The 16,854-nt window shown below is 47.7% G+C and overlaps 2 protein-coding genes across 2 annotated transcripts in view; both read right to left on the bottom strand.

Moving 5' to 3' along the window:
* Positions 1–6,539, bottom strand: part of LOC143768029 (uncharacterized) — a 788,341-nt gene extending 781,802 nt beyond the window's left edge. The window contains exon 1 of the mRNA XM_077256680.1: positions 6,420–6,539. The gene's annotated coding sequence lies outside the window, so the exon portion shown is untranslated. The remainder of the gene's footprint in view (positions 1–6,419) is intronic.
* LOC143768014 (uncharacterized) overlaps positions 1–16,854 on the bottom strand; it is a 63,816-nt gene that overhangs the window by 42,245 nt on the left and 4,717 nt on the right. Inside the window, exons 2-6 of the mRNA XM_077256646.1 lie at positions 5,218–5,367; positions 4,909–5,088; positions 4,702–4,825; positions 4,521–4,618; positions 4,232–4,322 (exon numbers count right to left, since the gene is read on the bottom strand). Of these exons, the coding sequence (XP_077112761.1) occupies positions 4,232–4,322; positions 4,521–4,618; positions 4,702–4,825; positions 4,909–5,088; positions 5,218–5,289 (565 nt within the window). The 5' untranslated portion in view covers positions 5,290–5,367. The remainder of the gene's footprint in view (positions 1–4,231; positions 4,323–4,520; positions 4,619–4,701; positions 4,826–4,908; positions 5,089–5,217; positions 5,368–16,854) is intronic.

Here is a 16,854-nt window from a genome sequence, read left to right on the forward strand (position 1 = left end):
TAAAGGGAAGCAAGGTAGATGGAGCTACTAGAAAGGGGGAGACAGTAGACCCAAAACCAAAGACTCGAGTTTCTCAGGTCCGAGGTCTAGCTACCATAGGAAATGACGCCATCAGAGTAGGCTAGCCGGATTCCTAGAAGGTTGGAGGGGAATAACAACGAGTCCTTGGGTGTTACAGGTGGTGTCCCAGGGGTACAAAATCGAATTTTCCTCCCTTCCGCCCGAAAGATTTCTGTTGTCCAGCACACATCTAAAATCATCATCCCCCATGTGGTCGGATATACAGGACCTCCTAAAAATGGCGGCAATTGTTCCGGTCCCCTCCCAAGAAGAGTACAGAGGTCATTACTCGAATCTCTTCTCAATAACAAAACCATCGGGAGAGTCGAGAACAATAATAAATCTGAAGCACCTAAACAACTGGGTGGTATACAAAAGATTCAAAATGGAGTCAATTCGGTCTACCATTCCTCTGTTGGGAAGGGGTATGGTGATGTGCACTCTAGATCTAAAGAGTGCATATTACCATGTTCCTATTTGCCTAAACCACCAAAAATTCCTGCGGTTTGCGGTAAACATGGAAGGGAAGATCTATCACTTTCAATTCCGCTGTCTCCCCTTCGGCCTGGCGTCGGCTCCCAGAGTTTTTACAAAACTTATGGTAGAGGTAGTCGCATATCTGAGAAATCGGGATGTGATGGTAATCCCTTATCTAGACGACTTTTTGATAGCGGCAGAGTCAGTAAACCAGCTCAGGGTCAACTGTCAGTTCCTCATCTCCACACTAGAGAGTCTCGGTTGGATTATAAATTGGAAGAAATCGGATCTAATACCGAAATCCAGAATAAAATTCCTAGGAGTCATGCTCGACTCAGAAACAAGAATGTCCTACCTTCCGGAAGACAGGCTAAAGGGTATAATAAAAAAGGTCCATCATTTCTCCCGAGGCCGAAATACGATCAGAGACGGGATGAGAATACTGGGATTGATGACGGCCTGCATCCCTTGCGTGAGATGGAGCCAGTTTCATTCCCGACAGCTTCAGCAGGGAGTTCTGAGGAGCTGGAACTGGAGGCAAAATTCTCTAAATCAAAGACTGAATCTTTCTTTTCAGATCAAGAGGTCTCTGGTGTGGTGGACTCTCTCCAAAAATCTCCGGGTAGGAGTGTCATGGCTTCAAACCCCAAGTGTGTCAGTCACGACAGACGCAAGTCAGGAAGGTTGGGGAGGTCATGTCCTAGGAAGATATTTCCAAGGTCGTTGGGGAAGAAAGGACAGCAAGAAGTCATCAAACCACAGAGAGTTGCATGCGGTTTGGAAGGTCCTAACGGCGGCACAACATTTGCTGAAGAACAAACATGTAAAAATCTTCTCGGACAATACGACGACTGTAGCCTTCCTTCGACATCAGGGGGGCCCAAGACATCTGGCATTACAAGATCTGGCGGAACAGATCTTCAAGTGGGCAGAGAAGTCGGTGCGGTCAATCTCGGCTGTACATCTGGAGGGATCCAAGAACCAGTTGGCAGATTTCCTGAGCAGGAAAAGTGTATCCCCTACAGAGTGGGAACTGAACAGCGAAGTTTTCAGGGATCTTTGTCATCGTTGGGGGAAGCCGACTGGGGATCTATTTGCTACAAAGCAAAACGCAAAAGTCAAAACTTTTTACTCCCTAAACCCCTGGGAAAGTCCAGCTGCGATCGATGCCCTGTCACAACCCTGGAGCAACGGTCTTCTCTATGCGTTTCCGCCTCTAGCATTGATTCCAAGGACACTCAGGAAAATTTGCGAGGACGAGGCCAAAGTCATCCTCATAGCTCCTCACTGGCCGAAACGAAGTTGGTTTCCATTGTTAAAAAAATTGTCAGTGGAAGAGCCTCTCCTGTTACCAGTAAGAGAGGATCTTCTTCTACAAGGTCCAGTTCTACACCAGAACCCAGGAGCACTTCAGTTGGCAGCATGGATCCTGAACGGAAGATCTTGAGAGCAAAAGGTCTTTCAGATGACGTCATTTCTACCCTTCAAGCCAGCAGAAAGCCGGTGACATCTGCCAACTACACAAAAATATGGAAAAGATTTTGTGGATTCTGTGGGGAGATGACAGTTGATACTGACCATCCAGATATCCCGAAAATTCTTGATTTCTTGCAGTCAGGATTTCAAAAAGGTCTTAGACCAAGTACATTAAGAGTCCAGATAGCGGCCCTAAGTACATTCTTTGATTTTTCTCTATCTACCCACCCCTGGATTAGTAGATTCTCTAGAGCAGTCCAGAGGCTAAGGCCATTCATTAGGAAATCAGTCCCGCCGTGGGATCTTAATCTGGTCCTGAATTTTCTGTGTGATCAGTCCTGGGATATAACTGGAGACATAGATATTAACAAACTCTCTCTTAAAACCGCGTTTTTAGTTGCGATCACATCAGCAAAAAGATTGGGGGAACTACAGGCTCTTTCGGTACAGAACCCGTATTTACAGATCTTTGATGATAAAATAGTACTAAGGCTAGATCCGGCCTTTCTCCCTAAGGTCGTCTCCAATACAAATATGAATCAGGAGATTGTTTTACCGTCATTTTGCCAATTCCCTAAAAACCAAAAAGAAAGATTTTTTCATAACCTTGATGTAAGAGAGTCAGTACTCAGGTACCTTGATCTATCTAGACCCTGGAGACAGGACAATAACTTGTTCGTTCAGTTCAGGGGTTCAAATAAGGGGAAAAAAGCGTCTAAAGCGACTATCGCACGGTGGATAAAATCTACAATTGATTTAGCCTACAAAGCTAAAGGTTTGAATTCCCCAGTTAATCTTAAAGCCCACTCATCTAGGGCCATGGCCACATCATGGGCGGAGAAAGGGGGGGCTACGGCAGACCAGATCTGTAGAGCTGCATCATGGTCTAATCTTAGTACCTTTTCTAAACACTATAAGTTAGATGTAGTTTCGCCTCAGTTGGCCTTTGGTAGAAAGGTACTTCAAGCAGTGGTCCCACCCTAAATACCATTCTCCTTTGGTATTTCTCCAGTGTGCTGTCAGGTGGTGACCTGGAAAACAGTAATTAGACTTACTGGTAATTGTATTTCCAGGAATCCATCCTGACAGCACTGTTAGTTCCCTCCCTATTGTTTGATCTTTACACTTATGTGATGTAACATTTGTATGATTGATTATTTTGTTGTAATAAAACTTGTTTTTGCATCCATCCAGATGTGTTACTTTGGAAAAACACTGAAGGGTGGTAGGGGGAGGGTCCTTTTAACCTCTCGTGTTTCCTGTCCCATCATGGATAAGAAGGACGTCCTCCAGTGTGCTGTCAGGATGGATTCCTGGAAATACAATTACCAGTAAGTCTAATTACTGTTTTTTGGCCACAACTATAAACGTTACATTTGGAGAGAGGTCAACAAAGCCCATGATGACAGGAACACCATGCAGGGAGGTGGATCGCTGATGTTTTGGGGATGTGCGAGTTACAAAGGCACAGGAAACTTGGTCAAAGTTCAAGAAAAGATGAATGTAGCACATTATCAGCAAATACTGGAGGCAAATTTGCAATCATCAGATTGGAAGTTGGGCATGGAACATACTTGGACGTTCCAACATGACAATGATCCAAAACACAAGGCCAAGTCGACCTGTCATTGGCTACAGTGGAACAAACTGAAGGTTCTGGAGTGGCCATCTCAGTCTCTTGACCTCAATATCATTGAGCCACTCTCGAGTGCGCAGTTCATGCTAGACAGAACAGGAATTTACAGGAACTGGAGTCTTTTTGCCAAGAGTGGGCAGCTTTACAATCTGAGAAAATAGAGAACCTCATCCACATCCATAAAATACTTCAAGCTGGCATTGATGTTAGAGGGGGCAATACACGGTATTAAGAAATGGGGTATGTGAACTTTTGATCAGGGTCATTTAGATATTTTGGGTTGTCATGATGATTTAAAAAGAGAAAACACAGTAGCTTGACAGTAAATGGCTTAGCCCAACCACTAACCACGAGTGGAAAAAAGTTTTGGTGTTATCATTCATATTCTCTGAAAAAAGGCCAAGAAAACTAAAATTCTGCTAGGGTGTGTAAAGTTTTGAGCATAACTGTATTTCTTGTTCACCTAAAAACAGTTTGGCCTCTCACTTGACGGTCCTTCCAGGACCGGTACTTCCACTAGAAATTCAACATATAATTACAGTAGAATCTGTGACTTCTCTGCATTTAGTGGTCACTACTCACCTGGGTAGTCATATATAGGAATCTCCTCTTTACACCGCTCATCACCCCTCACATATGTCTCTGTAGTATTAATATGGGTCAGATCTTCACCCTGAAACAAATATTGTAAAAGTCACAGACAGATGGAGAAGTCACATCTATGGTCAGCTCTAATCCTGCCATCTCCACCGTTCTCATTACACAAGTATAAAACATAGAATACTGGTGGATAAAACAAGACTGAGCACAAGACCTTCACAGCCGTCTACACATCATAGGGGAGATCTCATGACACCTTCTCTCCATCTACCTGATGAGCTTGAGGAACATCGGGATCTTCTTGTTTACAGTCCTGTGGAAGAAGAGGATGAGGACATCTCTCTGGTGTTGTCCTCTTACTGGATAGATCTGGAGGAAACACATACAGGGACTGAATTCATTCTTTACATACAGATAATTATAGGCCGTGTGTATTTAGTCCTGTCTATTACCTGGTGATGTGAGGGGCTGGGGAACCTCCATCATGATGTCCTTGTATACATCTTTGTGTCCTTCTAAATACTCCCACTCTTCCATGGAGAAATAGATGGAGACATCCTGACACCTTATAGGAACCTGACACATACAATGATACCGTCATCCCCCTGATCCCTTCATAGCGTTACTGTATAATGTCCCAGCATTCCCAGCAGTGTCACCTCTCCAGTCAGCAGCTCAATCATCTTGTAGGTGAGTTCAAGGATCTTCTGGTCATTGATGTCCACATGTATCAGGGGGTGAGGTGGCGACCCCGCGATTTGGCTCAGGGGTCTTGCCCATCCCTCAGACACAGGGTCCTGACAGCGCTCACTAGAGGTCGTTTTCACTAGTATGTAATCCTGGTTATGGAGAGACACATTAAAAAATCTCACTACAGACATTTCCAGAGTCCTCACCTCTCCAGTTCTGTCCATCTGTTATTCCCATAGATAAGAATGATGTAATGTGACGTCATCAGAATCTCTCACCTCTCCAGTAAGACGGAAGAGGATCTCTAGGGTGAGGTGTAATATTCTCTCCGCCATCTTGTCTCTGTCCATATCCGTCCTTGATGGGTAATTCAGGAAAATTCTCTTCTATAGAAGATCTTCACTGAGAGGATCCAATGTTGTAGAGACCTGAATGAGAAGATGATGGAACATCATAAATTATGACTGGAGCGGTTATTCCGGTATAAGCCGTAATCTGTGGATCTGATCCTGTATGACACCGGAAAAAGACACTAGTGAGTAGAGTTGAGTGAATATATTCCGAACATATGCGGTAATTTCTACTCCAATGTCTTTCAGCTGTGTTCGGTGAATATTGCAAAAACAATATACGGTGCCGATCAGAATTGGAACCGAATTTTGAAAAATTGATTCACCTCTACTAGTGAGTAGTGAATTTTTCTGGTGGCCATTATTGAGCTCCAGTCTGAGGACTGGAGGAGGTTTGGCCTGAATGCTGCTCTCGTGGTGTGAACACGGACATATTAGATTATTTAGGGATATTCTCTTATCCTACTAGAAGGTGATTTGAGGACAAAACTCGCTCTTTCAAGTGAACACGTCCAAGAAACAGAACGTCCTGTCTGTGCCGAAGTCTGAAGGAAGAGAGCGGGCAAGGATTTGCTCTTTCCAGTGATTCTGCGGCTTCTCTTTGGTTCTACTTTATTAATGGGACGCGACTACTGAAATCACGCTGATTGTCAGCTGCCTCCAGTACCGACCTCCACCCACAGAGAATAATGGAGCCTCCAGCACCGACCTCCACCCGCAGAGAATAATGGAGCCTCCAGCACCGACCTCCGCCCGCAGAGCCGCACTCCACATAGAGAATAATGGAGCCTCCAGCACCGACCTCCACCCGCAGAGCCGCACTCCACATAGAGAATAATGGAGCCTCCAGCACCTACCTCCACCCGCAGAGCCGCACTCCACATAGAGAATAATGGAGCCTCCAGCACCGACCTCCACCCGCAGAGCCGCACTCCACAGAGAATAATGGAGCCTCCAGCACCAACCTCCACCCGCAGAGCCGCACTCCACATAGAGAATAATGGGGCCTCCAGCACCGACCTCCACCCGCAGAGCCGCACTCCACATAGAGAATAATGGAGCCTCCAGCACCGACCTCCACCCGCAGAGCCGCACTCCACATAGAGAATAATGGAGCCTCCAGCACCAACCTCCACCCGCAGAGCCGCACTCCACATAGAGAATAATGGAGCCTCCAGCACCGACCTCCACCCGCAGAGCCGCACTCCACATAGAGAATAATGGAGCCTCCAGCACCGACCTCCACCCGCAGAGCCGCACTCCACATAGAGAATAATGGAGCCTCAGGCACGTACCTCCACCTGCAGAGCCGCACTCCACATATATGGCTTTTCTGTGCGCACAGGACCTGTGATGAGGTCACAGGAGGGGAGGAGTCAGGGGTCACATGATCAGGGGCCTCAGTGTATGCAGGACTCTGCTGTGCTGGTTGTCATGGTGCTGGATAAGGGGAAGTTTATGCTTGAGCCTAGAGTGTATGGGCTCCTTCCAGGTCCTGACTGCACCCCATACAGTCTAGCCAGCTCACTGTGAAGACACTAGACTGTACGGACTCCTGTCAGGTAACGATGCTGAAGTTGGTTTCTTATTCAGCAGTTTCTTATTCGGCTATTTTTTTATTTTCTGTTTTTTTCAGGTTTTTCAATAAAAATAAACCATTCTAAGTATATAATATTATGCGGTCATGTGTCCTCTTGTGAATACACTTAAAAACAGATAAAAATATTAGAAGGCTGGCACAAAAATGGGCATCAAAGTGGGCACTGAGGTATGGTATTAAAGGTGTTAAATGGCTTTGTGCCACTGATCTGACACCTGACTTGCATACCTTGTGATGCCACACATCAAGTTCCTGTCAATCCAGCCTGGCACAAATGGGTTCTGGGCATCAGAACTGACATCAAAGTGGGCAGAGAACCAATTTTCACACATGCAAATAAGTAACAGCTATTTTTAAGGGGTTAAATGCCTTTGTGCCACTGATCTAACACCTGATTTACATACCTAGTGATGCCCCACATGAAATCCATGTCACTGCAGCCTGGCACAAATGGGTTCTGGGCATCAAAACTGGCATCAAAGGGGGAAAATAGCCCATTTTCACAGATTTGAATAAGTAACAGCTATTTTTAAGGGGTTAAATGCCTTTGTGCCACTAATCTAACACCTGATTTACATACCTAATGATGCCCCACATGAAATCCATGTCACTCCAGCCTGGCACAAATGGGTTCTGGGCATCAGAAATGGCATCAAAGTGGACAAATCACCCATTTTCACAGATTTGAATAAGTAACAGCTATTTTTAAGGGGTTAAATGCCTTTGTGCCACTGATCTAATACCTGATTAACATACCTAATGATGCCCCACATGAAATCCATGTCACTGCAGCCTGGCACAAATGGGTTCTGGGCATCAAAACTGGCATCAAAGGGGGCAAATCGCCCATTTTCACAGATTTGAATAAGTAACACCTATTTTTAAGGGGTTAAATAGCTTTGTGCCACTGATCTAACACCTGATTTACATACCTACTGATGCCGCACATGAAATCCATGTCACTCCAGCCTGGCACAAATGGGTTCTGGGCATCAAAACTGGCATCAAAGTGGTCAAATCGCCCATTTTCACAGATTTGAATAAGTAACAGCTATTTTTAAGGGGTTAAATGCCTTTGTGCCACTAATCTAACACCTGATTTACATACCTACTGGTACCCCACATGAAATCCATGTCACTGCAGCCTGGCACAAATGGGTTCTGGGCATCAGAACTGGCATCAAAGGGGGCAAATTGCACATTTTCACAGATTTGAATAAGTAACAGCTATTTTTGAGGGGGTTAGATGCCTTTGTGCCACTGATCTAACACCTGATTTACATACCTACTGATGCCCCACATGAAATCCATGTCACTCCAGCCTGGCACAAATGGGTTCTGGGCATCAAAACTGGCATCAAAGTGGACAAATCACCCATTTTCACAGATTTGAATAAGTAACAGCTATTTTTAAGAGGTTAAATGCCTTTGTGCCACTAATCTAACACCTGATTTACATACCTAATGATGTCCCACATGAAATGCATGTCAATACAGCCTGGCACAAATGGGTTCTGGGCATCAAAACTGGCATCAAAGTACTCAAATCACCCATTTTCACAGATTTGAAAAAGTAACAGCTATTTTTAAGGGGTTAAATGCCTTTGTGCCACTAATTTAACACCTGATTTACATACCTACTGATGCCGCACATGAAATCCATGTCACTCCAGCCTGGCACAAATGGGTTCTGGGCATCAGAACTGGCATCAAATTGGGCAAATTGCACATTTTCACAGATTTGAATAAGTAACAGCTATTTTTAAGGGGTTAAATACCTTTGTGCCACTAATCTAACACCTGATTTACATACCTACTGATGCCCCACATGAAATCCATGTCACTCCAGCCTGGCCCAAATGGGTTCTGGGCACCAGAACTGGCATCAAAGTGGGCAAACAGCCCATTTTCACAGATTTGAATAAGTGACTGATGTTTTTAAGGAGTTAAATGCCTTTGGGCCACTGATCTGACACTTAAAATACACAGACAGTGATGCCCTGCATCAAACCCAGGTCTCTCCAGCCTAGCCCAAATGGGTTCTGGGCATCAGAACTGGCATCAAAGTGGGCAAACAGCCCATTTTCACAGATTTGAATAAGTAACTGATGTTTTCAAGGGGTTAAATGCCTTTGGCCCACTGATCTGACACTTAAAATACACAGAAAGTGATGCCCTGCATCAAACCCAGGTCCCTTCAGCCTGGCCCAAATGGGTTATGGGCATCAGAACTGGCATCAAAGTGGGCAAACAGCCCATTTTCACAGATTTGAATAAGCAACTGATGTTTTCAAGGGGTTAAATGACTTTGGGCCACTGATCTGACGATTAAAATTCACAGATAGTGATGCCCTGCATCAAACTCAGGTCCCTTTAGCCTGGCCCAAATGGTACAGCCCATTTTCACATATTTGAATAAGTACGGTAAGTGATTTTTTAAGAGGTTAAATGACTTTGGGCCACTGATCTGACACCATTATTACATGCATTTTGATGCCCTGCATGAAATTCATGTCACCTTAGCTTTTCCCAAATGGGTTCTGGCCGTGAGAATTGGCATCAAAGTTGGCATTGATTTTAATGATTTGAATAAGTAACTGAATGTTAAGGGGTTAAATGACCTTGGCCACTGATCTCACACCACTATTACATACACAGGCTGGAGACACACTAGCGATTTACACACTAGGAAAGTCTGACGAGTGCAATGCAAGAGTCATGTGAGTGTCAGGCGTTTTTGTGCGAGTACAATCTGACTTTTCACACCTAACACCCAATCTACATCCGACTGCAGTGCGATTTTAACATGAGATTTTACATACAGAAATGTTATTAATCATTTACACATAGTTTTAAAACGTAATATTCTTCAAAATGTATATATATATTCTAGATAGATAGATTAAAAGCCGGCAAATGATCAGCCACGTACATTTTAATCAGAGTGACAGGTTAGAATACGATAGAATAGAGATATACACATAGAATAAATGTGTGGTGTGTGTGTGTATACATATATATATATATATATATATATATATATATATATATACACAGTATGTGTATATATATATATATATATATATATATATATATATATATATATATATATATATATATATATATATATATATATATATATCTAATATATAATTGCCTAGAATACTACTTCCTGCAATTTGTGCCAACTTCCGTGGCTTTGTCCGGAGCTATTGTCCGGAGCTAATGTCCGGAGATAAGTGACGTCACCAGTGTCCTACACCCAGGCAGAGCACAGGGGCCCCAGGCAGCATATGGGGCCCCAGGCAGAGCACAGTGGCCCCAGGCAGAACACACACCAAATCGGAGGCCGAGGGGCCCCGCCAACCAAATCGGAGGCCGAGGGGCCCCGCCAACCAAATCGGAGGCCGAGGGGCCCCGCCAACCAAATCGGAGGCCGAGGAGCCCTGCCCACCAAATCGAAGGCCGAGCGGCCCCGCCCACCAAAGCGGAGGCCGAGGGGCCCCGACCACGCCCACCAAAGCGGAGGCCGAGGGGCCCCGACCACCACATCGGAGGCCGAGGGGCCCCGCCCACCAAATCGGAGGCCGAGGGTCCCCGCCCACCAAATCGGAGGCCGAGGGTCCCCGCCCACCAAATCGGAGGCCGAGGGTCCCCGCCCACCAAATCGGAGGCCGAGGGGCCCCGCCTACCAAATCGGAGGCCGGGGGTCCCCGCCCTCCAAATCAGAGGCCGAGGGTCCCCGCCCACCAAATTGGAGGCTGAGGGTCCCCGCCCACCAAATCGGAGGCCGAGGGTCCCCGCCCACCAAATCGGAGGCCGAGGGGCCCCGCCCACCACATCGGAGGCCGAGGGGCCCCGCCCACCAAATCGGAGGCCGAGGGGCCCCGCCAACCAAATCGGAGGCCGAGGGGCCCCGCCCACCAAATCGGAGGACAAGAGTCCCCGCCCACCAAATCGGAGGATAAGGGGCCCCGCCAACTAAATCGGAGGCCGAGGGTCCCCGCCCACCAAATCGGAGGCCGAGGGGCCCCGCCCACCAAATCGGAGGCCGAGGGTCCCCGCCCACCAAATCGGAGGCCGAGAGTCCCCGCCCACCAAATCGGAGGATAAGGGGCCCCGCCAACCAAATCGGAGGCCGAGGGGCCCCGCCAACCAAATCGGAGGCCGAGGAGCCCCGCCCAACAAATCGAAGGCCGAGCGGCCCCGCCCACCAAAGCGGAGGCCGAGGGGCCCCGACCACCACATCGGAGGCCGAGGGTCCCCGCCCACCAAATCGGAGGCCGAGGGTCCCCGCCCACCAAATCGGAGGCCGAGGGTCCCCGCCCACCAAATCGGAGGCCGAGGGGCCCCGCCCACCAAATCGGAGGCCGAGGGGCCCCGCCCACCAAATCGGAGGCCGAGGGTCCCCGCCCACCAAATCGGAGGCCGAGAGTCCCCGCCCACCAAATCGGACGCCGAGGAGCCCCGCCCACCAAATCGAAGGCCGAGCGGCCCCGCCCACCAAAGCGGAGGCCGAGGGGCCCGGCCCCGCCCACCAAAGCGGAGGCCGAGGGGCCCCGCCCACCACATCGGAGGCCGAGGGGCCCCGCCCACCACATCGGAGGCCGAGGGGCCCCGCCCACCAAATCGGAGGCCGAGGGGCCCCGCCCACCAAATCGGAGGCCGAGGGTCCCCACCCACCAAATCGGAGGCCGAGGGTCCCCGCCCAGCAAATCGGAGGCCGAGGGTCCCCGCCCAGCAAATCGGAGGCCGAGGGTCCCCGCCCACCAAATTGGAGGCCGAGGGTCCCCGCCCACCAAATCGGAGGCCGAGGGTCACCGCCCACCAAATCGGAGGCCGAGGGGCCCCACCAACCAAATCGGAGGCCGAGGGGCCCCGCCCACCAAATCGGAGGCCGAGGGTCCCTGCCCACCAAATCGGAGGCCGAGGGGCCCCGCCAACCAAATCGGAGGCCGAGGGGCCCCGCCCACCAAATCGGAGGCCGAGGGGCCCCGCCCACCAAATCGGAGGCCGAGGGGCCCGCCCACCAAATCGGAGGCCGAGGGGCCCCGCCCACCAAATCGGAGGATAAGGGGCCCCGCCTACCAAATCGGAGGCTGAGGGGCCCCACCAACCAAATCGGAGGCCGAGGAGCCCCGCCCACCAAATCGAAGGCCGAGCGGCCCCGCCCACCAAAGCGGAGGCAGAGGGACCCCGCCCACCAAATCGGAGGCCGTGGGGCCCCGCCCACCAAATTATTCTTACATTAGAATAAATAAAGTATATATGGATTCTAGACTCCCGATTCTTTAGAATCGGGCTGCCATCTAGTATATATATATATATATATATAATATACCGCTGATAGCATCACTCTGTCCAAAGCCTTTATAGACTGTGCGAGCGCGACGCGTCTGCACAGTCTGGATCTCACAGTGTGACGCATCCGGGGAGGAGGATTGTGGCCCAGGAGATCGCGGTAGGAGTAAGCACTGAACGCATACCGCGATCTCCGACGGAGAAGCAGAGACACACCAGGAGGGTGAGTATGAAGGGGGAGGGTGAGCCATGCTATATTCACCTGTCCCCGTTCCACCGCCGGGTCTTCCGCATCCTCTGGCTGTGACGTTCAGGTCATAGGGCGCGATGACGTGGTCAGTGCGCGCCCCCTGCCTCAACAGTCACAGCCAGAGGACACGGATGACAGAGTGGCGCGCGGCGGTGGAACAGGGACAGGTGAATATCGCAAGTGCCGGGTGTGACGGGGCATGCGACAGAGCAGGAAGAGACACCACGCCAGTAATCAATCCAATAAAATTTATCGGAACAGGGAACTGGGACAACACAAATCAAAGTAATTCTGCAGCGTCCGTAATTAGTCTACAATGAGTCCACACAAAGGGAGCAGATCCGGGGGCGCCACCTGGCAATCCGAAGCCAGGGAAAAGAAAAATAATCCTGGGATGGGTTTACTGGATCCAACAGATGAGGGACACAACACCATTCCACGTGGCAGCTTTTAACCCTCCCCACACGGGCACCAGGATCTCGCCTCAGCATATGATCCCAGCCCTTCGCAAGTCACCACACAATTGAATCAGCCAACACATGAGTCTATTGTTCTGTGTCCTGGGATCCATCCCTCCATGAGGGAAAGCTCCCCCTTCTGGTTGTTGACTCAAGCCTGATTACATAGCAGTCCAGGGACACAGGCCGGGGGAGGGACACGCTGTTACACCGGGGGCCTTAGCCAGCGGCGACTCCAGCACCTGACCCCCATAGTGCGCTGGTGTTCCCGCCTGCTTAGGCACTCGGCGCCCAGCGACGAGAGGTGAGTCTGTCATTTTTTTTTTTTAAATCGCAGCAGCAGCATACGGGGCATATTATGCTATGGAGCATCTTATGGGGGCCATCAACGATGGGAGCAGCACATGACAGAATGGGGGCACAGGATGGGAGCAGCACATTACAGAATGGGGGCGCAGGATGGGAGTAGCATATGACAGAATGGGGGCGCAGGATGGGAGCAGCACATTACAGAATGGGGGCGCAGGATGGGAGCAGCACATGACAGGATGGGGCGCAGGATGAAAGCAGCACATGACAGGATGGGGGCGCAGGATGGGAGCAGCACATGACAGGATGAGGGCACAGGAAAAGAGTAGCACAAGACAAGATGGAGGCGCACAAAACAGGATGAGGGCGCAGGATGGGGCTGCACATGACAGGAAGGGGACGCAGGATGGGAGCAGCGTATGACAGGATGGGGGTGCAAGATGGTAGCAGCACATGACAAGATTAGGGGGCAGGATGGAAGAGGCGCATACCAGGATGGAGACCATATACCAATATAAATGCTCGCCACCCGGGCGTAGAACAGGTTCAATAGCTAGTGTGTGTGTATATATATATATATATATATATATATATATAAATATATATCTAATGCCAAGAAGACCAAAAACGAACGGCACTGTCTGTGAAACGAGGTTATCCAAAAATTTCGGGTTCAGGTATTAATGAATAATAGTCCTAGCATCAGCCATGCATCAAGATCATAGGTGCTCTTCTGAAAATACACGAAAATCCATGACCATATGCAAGAAGAAAGAGAAGGCACTCACCGATCTAAAATTCCCAACTTTATTTCATCTTCATGTTAAAAAAAATACTGACCCGTGGAAGCGCAAGCACAAACGGCCGTCGTCTATCCCTGCTCACAAGAACTCTGCTCCTTACTCCCCCGGCCATGGAATTTTTTTAACATTAAGATGAAATAAAGTTGGGAAATTTAGATCGGTGAGTGCCTTCTCTTTCTTCTTGCATATGGTTATATATATATATATATATATATATATATATATATATATATATATATATATATATATATATACAGTGCCTACAAGTAGTATTCAACCCCCTGCAGATTTAGCAGGTTTACACATTTGGAATTAACTTGGCATTGTGACATTTGGACTGTAGATCAGCCTGGAAGTGTGAAATGCACTGCAGCAAAAAAGAATGTTATTTCTTTGTTTATTTTTTTTTTTTAATTGTGAAAAGTCTTTTCAGAGGGTCATTTATTATTCAACCCCTCAACCCACCAGAATTCTGTTTGGTTCCCCTAAAGTATTAAGAAGTAGTTCAGGCACAAAGAACAATGACCTTCACATGTTTGGATTAATTATCTCTTTTTCCAGCCTTTTCTGACTATTTAAGACCCTCCCCAAACTTGTGAACAGCACTCAAACATGGTCAACATGGGAAAGACAAAGGAGCATTCCAAGGCCATCAGAGACAAGATCGTGGAGGGTCACAAGGCTGGCAAGGGGTACAAAACCCTTTCCAAGGAGTTGGGCCTACCTGTCTCCACTGTTGGGAGCATCATCCGGAAGTGGAAGGCTTATGGAACTACTGTTAGCCTTCCACGGCCTGGACAGCCTTTGAAAGTTTCCTCCCGTGCCGAGGCCAGGCTTGTCCGAAGAGTCAAGGCTAACCCAAGGACAACAAGGAAGGAGCTCCGGGAAGATCTCATGGCAGTGGGGACATTGGTTTCAGTCAATACCATAAGTAACGTACTCCACCGCAATTGTCTCCGTTCCAGACGAGCCCGTAAGGTACCTTTACTTTCAAAGCGTCATGTCAAGGCTCGTCTACAGTTTGCTCATGATCACTTGGAGGACTCTGAGACTGACTGGTTCAAGGTTCTCTGGTCTGATGAGACCAAGATCGAGATCTTTGGTGCCAACCACACACGTGACGTTTGGAGACTGGATGGCACTGCATACGACCCCAAGAATACCATCCCTACAGTCAAGCATGGTGGTGGCAGCATCATGCTGTGGGGCTGTTTCTCAGCCAAGGGGCCTGGCCATCTGGTCCGCATCCATGGGAAGATGGATAGCACGGTCTACCTGGAGATTTTGGCCAAGAACCTCCGCTCCTCCATCAAGGATCTTAAGATGGGTCGTCATTTCATCTTCCAACAAGACAACGACCCAAAGCACACAGCCAAGAAAACCAAGGCCTGGTTCAAGAGGCAAAAAATCAAGGTGTTGCAGTGGCCTAGTCAGTCTCCTGACCTTAACACAATTGAAAACTTGTGGAAGGAGCTCAAGATTAAAGTCCACATGAGACACCCAAATAACCTAGATAACTTGGAGAAGATCTGCATGGAGGAGTGGGCCAAGATAACTCCAGAGACCTGTGCCGGCCTGATCAGGTCTTATAAAAGACGATTATTAGCTGTAATTGCAAACAAAGGTTATTCCACAAAATATTAAACCTAGGGGTTGAATAATAATTGACCCACACTTTTATGTTTAAAATTTATAAAAATTTAACTGAGCAACAAAACTTTTTGGTTTGTAAGATTTATGCATCTGTTAATAAATCCTGCTCTTGTTTGAAGTTTGAAGGCTCTAACTTATTTGCATCTTATTAAACCTGCTAAATCTGCAGGGGGTTGAATACTACTTGTAGGCACTGTATATATATATATATACTGTATATATATAATCTTTATATTGCAGAGAAAGATACATAGAAGAATAGCCGGTAATTCATTTGTCAGCCTCTCTAAAATCACTGCTGGAGCCGACAGGATAGAAGACATGGTTTACATACACTAAGTAGATGCAGAATAGTTAGATATGTACTGTATATGTCAGTGATCAATACGATTAGTATAGTGTGTGTGCAAATTAGAGGACATGTATGTAATTAATAAAAGATTATTTTGGGGGGAAAAAATGTTGCGGGCTCCCGCGTAATTTTCCAATCGAGAGAGGGAAAGCCAGCGACTGGAGGCCAATGTTTATAGCCTAAGAAGGGGTTAATACCCATGGATCTCCCCAGGCTATGAATATGAGCCCACAGCTGTATTTTTAGTGTTTACTGGCTATTAAAATAGGGTGGCCCCCCAAAAATGACATAGGGTACCCTTATAATTAAATTCCAGAAAAAGCTATGCAGACAGCTGCGGGCTGATATTCATAGCCTAGGAAGGGGCCATGGATATTGACCCCTCATGGCTACAAACACTTGCTCTCAGCCTCCCCAGAAATGTCGCATTTTTAAGATTCACCAATTTCAGCACTTAGCCTCTCTCTTCCCGCTGCCCTGTATCGGTGGTATATGGGGTAATAGTTTGGGGGTTGATGTGACCTTTATATTGTAAGGTCACATCAAGCCCGGCTTAGTAATGGAGAAGTGTCAAGAAGACACCTATCCATTGCTAATCCTATAGTTGTTACAGGTTCAATAAAGACGCAGCCAGGATAAAGTCTTTTAATGAAATAAAACACTAAACACAGTTTTTCATCCTTATTATCCAGCTAATACATACAACGCCCTTGTTCTCCTGTAATTAAAAAAAAAAAAAAAAACCCAACAATATACCATACCTGTCAGTCGTTCTGTCCCACGCAGTAATCAATATCTGGGGAAAATACAGTTTGCAACTAGGAGCGGTGCTGAAATGC

The sequence above is a fragment of the Ranitomeya variabilis genome, chromosome 4 (assembly GCF_051348905.1).
Source record: "Ranitomeya variabilis isolate aRanVar5 chromosome 4, aRanVar5.hap1, whole genome shotgun sequence".
NCBI lineage: Eukaryota > Metazoa > Chordata > Amphibia > Anura > Dendrobatidae > Ranitomeya > Ranitomeya variabilis.